The sequence below is a fragment of the Lathyrus oleraceus genome, chromosome 5 (genome assembly GCF_024323335.1).
Source record: "Lathyrus oleraceus cultivar Zhongwan6 chromosome 5, CAAS_Psat_ZW6_1.0, whole genome shotgun sequence".
In the NCBI taxonomy this organism is placed as follows: domain Eukaryota; kingdom Viridiplantae; phylum Streptophyta; class Magnoliopsida; order Fabales; family Fabaceae; genus Lathyrus; species Lathyrus oleraceus.
The window spans coordinates 607,316,189-607,326,036 of record NC_066583.1 but is presented as its reverse complement, the minus strand read 5'-3'; the positions used below and the strand labels follow the sequence as shown (position 1 = coordinate 607,326,036).

The following is a 9,848-nucleotide window of genomic DNA, read 5'->3' as shown; positions in this document are numbered from 1 at the left end:
CAGCTTGCCATGGGGCACGGCGTCCTCCATGATCCTTAGAAGCCCAAAAAATTGTCACTTTCACACGTTCCAAGCCTACTGACCTCCACAACTCATGGCAGGCAGCTTGCCATGGTCCATGGCGTTCACCATGGACCTTAAATACTAAAAAATAGGAACGAAGTTATAGTCACTTTCTCCACTTTCTGATTTTCTCCACTTCCTCTTACACAATTTTAAGGCACTAAGTATCGACTGTAACTCTATAAATAGGACCTTAGAATTTAATTTTGTGTGCAAGATTTTTAGAGTTAATTTTAAGCAGAAATTTCACTTTTGTAAAGCAGTTAATTTCTCACAACGAGGAATTGTTGCAATTTAGAATTCGAGTCTCATAATTTTCAGTCTGTATTCGAATTGTTTGCACCTTAATCTTGTCGGAATAATTTTTCTTAAATTTGTCTCAAGAAATTCCTACACTAGTTAGAATATGCTATTTCTCCATTTACGAATTAGTTGCAGGTTTTGTATTACTTTCTATACTCACTAATTTTTCTATTCATATATATATATATATATATATATATATATATATATATATATATATATATATATATATATATATATATATATATATATAATATGTTAGAAACATTATTATATTATTATTCCTAGTGCCAAAGTATGTCTATTATCTTTAGATTAATTATATGTTACTATTTTTGCTCAAACTTTATCATATTTAGTTAATTTCGCAGTACCAGAATGTGAGGAGCGTCATGCCGACGACGCTCTAATTAATCATTAAAATTATATTTAAAATGAGACTGTTTTTGGTTTGATTTTAATTTCAGTTTTGAACTTTAAAAGATACTGTAAAACAGGATCTAGAGATATCGATTTTGATTCGAAAAACAAATTGGTATCTAACTTAAGGAATTAAATCAGTTTTTGATTAATAAAAACTACGAAAACACTTTATTAATAGACTAGGAAAAATTATCTTTAAAAAAATAGTGGTTTTAAGAATATAACCGGACACACGAAATCAAATGTTTATGCATTTAAAACTCGGTGCTATGTGAGCGAAAGATGGCATCACCTCTAAAGTAATCTTTCCATCTTAAATAACTTTTCAATTAATTAAAAGATTAATTTCCAAAAAGAATTTTTACACTGTAATATATGTTATCGCGAAAGCGGACAATATAAAGTATATGATTAACTCGGTCTCGGCTGCGCGAAAGTGAACGGATTCTTAAAATTAATTCTTTTTCTTGAAAGAAAGTATTGTCTCGTATTGATTTTAAGTATGTGAAAAAGAATAGTAAATTCAAATTGAGATTTGACATGCAAGGTTAACATTTCAACACTAAAGTAAGTATGTGAAAAAGAATAGTGAATTCAAATTGTATTTGAAATTTGTCACCTAAATTTGACACATTCTCTCTCTATATATATAGTAGAGATGGATACCTATCTTACTATTAGTTAGAAGTGAATTACGGAGAATCATTGAATGCACCTGAAATTTTGATCTGATACATATCTCTAAGGTGATTCTCGTATGTTGAGAATGTTCTAGAAGAAATAAAGTTTTTCTTGACAGATACAATATAAAAAGATATTACTTAAACTCTAAATCAACAACTTACCGTTGAATATCTATCGACTTTTAAATCTCTATATTTATATTTCTAACAATATTTTGTTATTCAATAACTTAAAAAAATAAATAAGAAGATACAGATGACCTCAATCTACAATAGCCAACAGGATGATCCATGACATATCCTTATCAAAGCCTAATTGGACGGAACATACAAAGAAAACTACTTCGATCTCTACCAAGCACAAACGTTACTTTTGAAACAACCAAACACAAACGTTGTTCCTCATTATTTCCATCACCTTAACAATACCCTATATATATACACACAAAACCAAAGCCTCTCCAACAACCTCAACACATTCCCTCTCTTCACATCACCAACAACATTATCATCATGGCAGAAAAAGAAGGAGCCATTGTGAAGAAAGGACACGAAGAGTCTCTAAAAGCAGCTGTCTCTCTTCTCCAAGAATTCGAACTACCAGAAGGACTTCTCCCTCTCGCCGATATAATCGAAATCGGGTACGTGAAACCAACCGGTTACATATGGATTCTGCAGAAGAAGAAAGTGGAGCATAAGTTCAATCTGATAAGCAAGCTTGTGAGCTATGATACTGAGATAACAGGTTACATTTCGAAGAAGAAGATTAAGAAACTTAAAGGCGTGAAAGCGAAAGAACTCATGTTATGGCCTCCGGTTAACGAGATTACGGCCGATGAGCAACCAACTGGGAAGATTCATTTCAAGAGTCTTGCTGGTATTACCAAGACTTTCCCTGTTGAAGCTTTTGCTGCTGGCCAGTAATATTTTTATATATTCGTATATCATTTACCAAGCCTATATAGATGTTTGGTATAGAATAAAAAAAGTATCGCTTTCTTTCTATTTCTATGCTTTGTTTTGTGTAATTGAATTGAATTTATGTTATATTTTCTAAGAGATTTGGAACCAGCTGGATTCAGGTGCAGTGTTGAATCTTAATATTTTCTTTCTTGTTGTTTATGCATCATGCACCACATGTTTCAATAAGCTAAAAAAAATGAACCTATCTAATTTCTAATGCCAACAAACAACACAATGGACAAATGAAAATGATATATCAATAGAAGAAACAATATAGTATACATATAACCAATAAGCAAAACCAAACCAACAAACAAAAACATCATAATATATATGATAGCTAAACCAAACAAACTACAAAGAGAATCAAGTTAAAACCAATAAAATCCAAAATATATTCTATTTATTATTTCATTGCAATATCATTTTCCGTTATTAAACACAAGGAAAAATCGAATCACTAATACATAATAAATAAGAACGCTTCCGACTATTTATCACTAATAAAATACCTATGAAGATGGTTCCGACAGGAAAATCCGAACACGACATGATTCGGATACTCCAATATCAATAATATAAATAATATAGGACACCATATATATATATATATATATATATATATATATATATATATATATATATATATATATATATATATATATATATATATATATATAGTTTTTGACATTCATTTATTTATCTACTATTTAAAAAATTAAAAATATTCTAATCACATTATAATGAGATGATTTTATTAGATCCTAAGAGTGAAGGTCCATGATTAAACGATGTCAACTAATTGCTCTAGGATTAAGCAGGTTCAAAATGGGCAAAGAGGCCGCCTAAAAATTGGGTTTAGTTTGTCTAAGATGACCCATTTGCTCACTAATATGTGGTTGATGAGGTGTCAAGTCACTAACCGACAATAAGAATGAGTCAAAAAAGAAAATTGTTTCCCACTATTTGAAGAAGTGCCAAGTCTTTCTATGTTCCTACTGTTGACCAAAAAGATAGAAAAATTGCCCCTTTTTATATATACTTTACTCTTATGGTGGGAAAATGGATCTCCGATCCCTCACTCGAAAAAATCATACACTGAACTTGTCACAACTTCATATGAACTAGCCCTCAACGTAGTTAAATACCCTAAACTCTTGAAAAATCCTACACAACTAAGGGTTGTCTGATATTTTACTTTTTCAGTAAGTATAATTAGTGTCTACCTTGGGACACTGATAAAATTGATATGAGCAACACTTACCTTTCATTCGCCAACTTTCTCTGCCACCCTCTCTAATATGGTGGCGAAGCGAGGCACCACAACGTCTAGCCATGCGGACATACTTGTCTTCACCATAGCAGGAGGATTCATCGGAGAGGGAGAATCCAACTCTTCTCGTTGAATGTATGCTCGACAGATTCTAGGGGCGAATGACACACCCTTCTATCATGAATCAAACTTTGAGAAGGAGTCAAAATCCGAATATGTCTTCTCTAGTAGAGACACCACTGACATCCACGCTCACAACAACGATCTCATGGTCATAATGGTGTAGTATGACGATTGAAATATAAAGTTGATATTGATTGAACTCGAAAGCTCAACAGACGTCCTATTCAGAGTCACGTTTGAGAAACTCCGATTAGATGCAAATGACATACGAATATTTTGGGGTTCCTTGGTTGGACTCTCTAGTGAGCTCGTGCAAGTGAAGGGCCATATAATGCTTAAAATAACATTTGATCCGGAAGAACTCGAAAACGATCAAGGTCATGTATCTCGTAGGGGGTGTCCGTTCGCGGTGCAACATTATCATGGGGCGACCCACCATCAACCTGCTGAGGGCCTCCCTATCAGCCTTACATTTAAGCATGAAATATTCACTATCAAATAGATGAATTGGGGTAGTTCGAAGGATCAAACAACCGTAAAAAAATGTTACTAGAGTAGTCTTGAAATAAGATAAGACATGAAAATCAACACTTTATATTAAAACATATTCATATCAATATGAATATATATTATTATTTAAATATATGTTAAATATTCTACGCATTGTCAAAAATATTTTACGTATAATGTAGTAGATGGGAGAGCGTGGGATATCAATAGCCTCAACGTTTAAGATTCAAAAAATCTTGACACCATACATCCACATAAAACTTTAAATCAATATGAGTATGAATCATTTATCTTATATATCTAAAATATCATTTATTTCTTATCGATGTGGAACTTAACTACTCACACTTAAATCTAACAATCTCTCTTATAATTGTGAGTTATCCACATTATTATTAAATATGTAATTCTTTGTGTCGAAGTCGAAATAGTATGTTTGTATTCGATAATTGTCGAAATTAGTTTGTGTGGAACATAGTCTGTATTTACTATATTTGACATAAAATTAAACATAGCATGTCAAAACATACAGTCGAAACATGTAGTTGTCGAAGGAGTCGACAAAGTCGAAATAATTAACTTAGCATAATTTTAATTGAGTTAATTATTTTGTGATTACTTTCGGTGCAAGTAATCTCTTATATAAATAGAGAGGATTATTTCATTTGTAATGTAACATCAAGAGTTCTGCATTGTGTAGTTTCTGAAATCACAGTTGTGATTAACACATATTATATCAAACATTTTGGATGCAACTTACACAACAATTTACATTTATATTCTTCCTTCAAAATTTCTTTTTTTTTTTTCTCACTTTCAAATTGCATTGTTTTCTCCTTTCAATTCTCTATGTAGTGTACAATCATCTTACAATCAATGAGTGATTGTTTCACCTAAGTAAATGGTGAAGAACAAAAGACGTGATCAATAAAAAATATTGATTCTTGTTTATCAAAATTGATTCGATTAACTTTAAAATTGGAATTTTTCCAACAATTATTAGCCTTAATCCATGCTAAGATGCACTCCGCCATAAGACCTTGACACATCTCTTAGGCATCGATCATCACAATGTAGAATTGATGTTTTCATCTTCCATTAGATCAAATCTTCGAGTCTGTTCATGATTTTTTATTTTCCTAAACAAATTGATGTTTCCTTTCTATTTCTAAAATAGCATATAATCAATTATTAAAACAATAGAATTCAACATCATAATCCAAAAAAAACAATATTTTTTTTAGTAAAAACTTATTCGTGCTTGCCACAAGTCTAACATACCTGTAAATGCTTTGTCAACATCTTGACCTGTTTTGTTAGCATGCTACTCGGGCAAAGTATTGACTTAATTTTTTGAAGAAAAAATATGAAGGGCAAGGGATATTCACGATGAAAGGAAAGGAATAAAAGGGAACAACTTTTTTACAGAAAAATTAAAATCATCAACTAATATTTTGTCATAAGGCACTGAAGAACATAACAGGTTAGTTTATCTGCTTCATTTTGCAGACCAAATGTGTTGAGCAAATTTCTTCAGCCTCATGCAACAAAACAAAAGATATATAGAGAAAAAGGTCAAATTTGAGTCTGATACATTGAATGAAACAAGTGTAAAAAAAACAAGCAAATTAGATGCCGTGTAAAATATATACATAATGATTTCAAAATGCTAACTAACAGCTATCTCTCTCAGGTTTTCCTGCTTAAAATAACTCAAAAAATGGTATCAATGTTTTGATGGAAAGATAAAATTCCTATAGTTTTAACTACTAATGAGGGTTTTGGTGCATTCTTTAGAGCACCTTCTTCAATTGCTTGTGGATGGATAAATAATGAGAATGAATTGAATTCTAAGATCTATAGACTATTACTTTTCCTTATAGAGTCCTCTAACAACTGATGAGTCGGGCGAATCATCTCCTTCACCTTCTCTCCGTTTTTGTATATCTTAAAAGTCGGAACACTTTTTATGCTTTCCGCTTTCGCTATTGATATACACTCCTCAACGTCCACCTTCAATTGAAAATTTAAGAAAATCAGACCGATATAAAATTATGTTTGTATGTTCGTAAAGAACACTTTACATAATGTACCTTGATAAATTTAACAGAGGGATATCTAACACATAATGTATTTACGAATGGAGATATTTCTTCACAGAGTTCATTTGATTCCCCTTTGAAATGAACTACTGAAACACCTGCAAATTTAGATTTTCGTCGAAAAGTAAGTATGTACTATAAATGAAGCAAGAAAACTGTAAATTGGTATTTATGATCGAAGAGAAAAGTAGCAAGTTTACCAGTAAAAGCAATAGCTGCTTTGAATTTGTCTAATGTGGTTACTTCTTCAACTTCAACTTCGAGTCCTAACGTCGTACTACCATTTACCACTTTGCGAGATTTTTCTAATGCTAGTAGAGCCTGAGCAAGATTTTCAGTAACTTCATTGTCATTAGGGAGTTCCTGTTTCAAGGTCCGGTAATCTCGAACAACTTCAGCCCATCTTTCAAGCTGCAACAAAATTATGCATATTAGAAACCTACATAAAACACACTAATATGATTGTTGCAAGTAGGTTTGTTTCACCTTTGCATTGGACATGGCTCTGCGTAAAAGGGCCTTGGTGTAATTTGGACAAATGTTAAGCGCTTGGTTGCAGTCTTGAACTGAATTTTCCCACTTCCCAAGTTTATACCAACAAATAGCTCTATTGCAATATAGAACATAGCTGGAATTGTCATATAATAGTCCTTCTCCATAAGCTTTACAAGCTTCAGAAAATTTGCTAGAGCGGAAAAGATCATTGCCTCTTGAACGCGCCCTCGCCACCATTCTCACGGTATTTACAATCTTAGTAACCTCGACATTATTATTACATGATACGCTTGCCTTTTCAGCTGCAGAAACAGCATTCTCAAACCTGAAACAATTCATCATGTATTTCCTATTTATTGACTAAAAAGTCACAAATTCAATGCGGTTTAAGTTTGGTGTTCAAATGTTTACCTTCCCAAGGCCATCTCAACCTGCGCAGTGACAAAATGCACAAAGGTTTCACCAACCATACCAAAGAACTTGGCTTGAGAACACGCTGGAGGACAACCTTCCAACTGAGGAATCTTTGAAAGACACGACTTAGCATCCTCAAACTGACGAAGCTTCATATAAGCTTCCGCTTTACAAGCCACAAGCTGCAAGTCACAGTCCAACAAGTAAAACAACACATTCAATTACGAAATCCGAATTCAGTCTCACTTCATCATCGAATAAACTACAAAGAACTACCTGTGGACAGAAATCAGCTCCGGCTGCAACAGCATCATCTACTTTTCTGATTACCCTTTTCCAATCACCATTTTTCCGCTCAACCGCACACTGGTTCAAATGCTGTTCCAACAATAACAGATTACTCTCTTCCGATCGATCATCCTGCACACCAGCAATCCGCAGGTGGCGCCGCGAATTCTCAACCTGTCCAAAGCTACCGAAAGTTGCAAAATCTAATAAGCTAACAGAAATTGAATCCCTCTAACAAACACATCAATGCAATATCCATAATACACAAACAAATAAACAGAAACACCAAAATCTATACAAAGAAATCAAATTGCAATCTCATGTTTCATTATCATAGCAATATTAGTTACCGGAGATAAAGAGAAGCAAGTCTCTTGTGAGCCCTAGCATAAGCAGGATCCAACTTCACAGCCTCTTCACAATCCATCGCTGCTTCACTCAACCTTCCCAGCTCCATAAGCGCCGCCGCACGATTACTCCGGCAAACAGCATTTCCCGGCGACAAAGCAACGGCACGATCATACAACACCAAAGCCTCCGCGAATTTCCCATTCCTATACATCTCATTCCCAACTCTCTTCACTTCCTCAGGATCAGAACATCTCATCGCGCTTTTCACCGACGATGCACCACGCACTATACTCCCATGGCCGTAGTTCACCGTTCCTGAACCCAAAACATCGGTCCGGTTCGGTCCAGGAGAGGGTAAACCCGGTCTGAGGATCTTCCCGGAGGGACATATGTTTCCGGTTGGTGGTAAAGTTGGACTGGAACCAAAACTATTCACTCCACCGGAGTATATCAACGGAGATCCGGTGGATGCCGATCTCCGATGACCTGGCTTAGAATTGTTGGCCGTGGTGGTGAATTCTTCTGAGCGGCTGAAGGTTTTACCGTCGTGAGGAAGTTTGGGAGTGGCGTTGGAATCATGCTTAGTGTGGTCGCGACGCAGAGAATCGAAGCCTTGTTGTTGTTGCATTATTATTATTATTATTATTTCAGAAAAATAAAAATGAAAAACAGAGAAATGGTTTAATAGGTGAGAAACAAGAGTTTGAAGGAACAGTGTGGAAGTTAGATGGAGGGAGAGAAAATGTTTGGTCGATTATTTATGTTTCTCTCCAACGTTGAAGTTTGGTTTTTATTTATTTATTTATTATTTATGATTTTATTTCGTCACTTGCTAAATTCTCGCTCTAGGTTCACGGGTATTATTACTTTTCATTACTCACTCCTTTTAGGGTATGACGATTTTAGCAAAATCAAAATGGATTCAGTAATGTCATAAATGAAATCATTAACTTTCAGAATAAATATGGTTTTTTTTCTCTCATGATTCTATGTTTTTTTTTAACAGGAAGATGCTTGATTCTATGTTACGTTCCTAAATTCTAGAGAGTTGTGTTATTTGAACTCTATATTATTGTCAGTCATTTTTTGTAACATTACTCTTTATCCCATACCTCTTTTTTGTCATATATTTTTATATATTTTTAAAATACACCAATCAATCTATGCGTTTATGTTTTAAAATATTAAGTTGATTTTGTTACTTTAGTATAAATTATACATATGTAATTTACTTTCATCTTATCCACTATAATTTCATTTATTTATTTTAAATATTTATTATTTTATTTTATTTTTGTAGAATTTTTTATTTTGTTTTATTATCACTTGCTTCCATAGTTAAATTATTTCTTTAAATTTTGAAAATAAAATTATAATTATGCACGAGTCACTCACACACCGATGATTTTTTTCTTTTATAATTTTTTTATGTTAGTATAAATATCTCAACAAATTACACATTACAATTCTTTTATATACAAAACTAACCTTTTTTTTTAATATAAAAAATATGATATTTTTGGTAATAAAAGATGTGTTTTTTTTATTATTGACCTAATTGCAGTATTTATCTTTGAAATATTGATAGCATTTAATATCATGACATCTTGTTCGACATTATATTCCTTCAACATATATTTCATCTAAAATAGTTGGGTGCAACTGTTTCCTGCAACAATGTACTCTGCTTCTGTAGTAGATAATGAGACACAATTATGTTTCTTTCTTAACCATGAGATTAAATTGTTGCCATGAAAGAAACATCCATCTTATGCGCTCTTTCTATCATCAACACTCCTAACCCAATCTGCATCTCAATACCCTACCAATATTGAATTGGTATCATGAGAATAGAAA

The 9,848-nt window shown here is 33.1% G+C and overlaps 2 protein-coding genes across 2 annotated transcripts; one reads left to right on the top strand and one right to left on the bottom strand.

The window, feature by feature from the left end:
* The first annotated feature begins 1,985 nt into the window (after positions 1 to 1,985).
* On the top strand, positions 1,986 to 2,396 carry LOC127082375 (uncharacterized). Its single transcript, XM_051022608.1, has one exon. The coding sequence runs from the start codon at positions 1,986 to 1,988 to the stop codon at positions 2,394 to 2,396; it is 411 nt and encodes a 136-aa protein (XP_050878565.1).
* A 3,487-nt stretch (positions 2,397 to 5,883) lies between these two features.
* On the bottom strand, positions 5,884 to 8,753 carry LOC127086977 (inactive TPR repeat-containing thioredoxin TTL3). The gene is made up of 7 exons (XM_051027805.1): positions 7,991 to 8,753; positions 7,629 to 7,824; positions 7,350 to 7,534; positions 6,930 to 7,263; positions 6,644 to 6,854; positions 6,435 to 6,541; positions 5,884 to 6,354 (listed from the first exon to the last, which is right to left on the bottom strand). Exons 1-7 carry the CDS (start codon positions 8,617 to 8,619, stop codon positions 6,199 to 6,201), a joined length of 1,818 nt encoding a protein of 605 aa, XP_050883762.1. The 5' UTR covers positions 8,620 to 8,753; the 3' UTR covers positions 5,884 to 6,198.
* Between the last annotated feature and the right edge of the window lie 1,095 nt (positions 8,754 to 9,848).

What these genes read in the sequence shown, in the direction of transcription:
- LOC127082375 (XM_051022608.1), top strand. Translation starts at nt 1,986, where the DNA reads ATGGCAGAAAAAGAAGGAGCCATTGTGAAGAAAGGACACGAAGAGTCT.
- LOC127086977 (XM_051027805.1), bottom strand. Translation starts at nt 8,619, where the DNA reads ATGCAACAACAACAAGGCTTCGATTCTCTGCGTCGCGACCACACTAAG. An exon ending in CTTGCTTCTCTTTATCTCCG is followed by an intron (nt 7,825 to 7,990) that starts GTAACTAATATT and finishes AACTTTCGGTAG; the next exon opens with CTTTGGACAGGTTGAGAATT. An exon ending in GTTGAGATGGCCTTGGGAAG is followed by an intron (nt 7,264 to 7,349) that starts GTAAACATTTGA and finishes GAATTGTTTCAG; the next exon opens with GTTTGAGAATGCTGTTTCTG.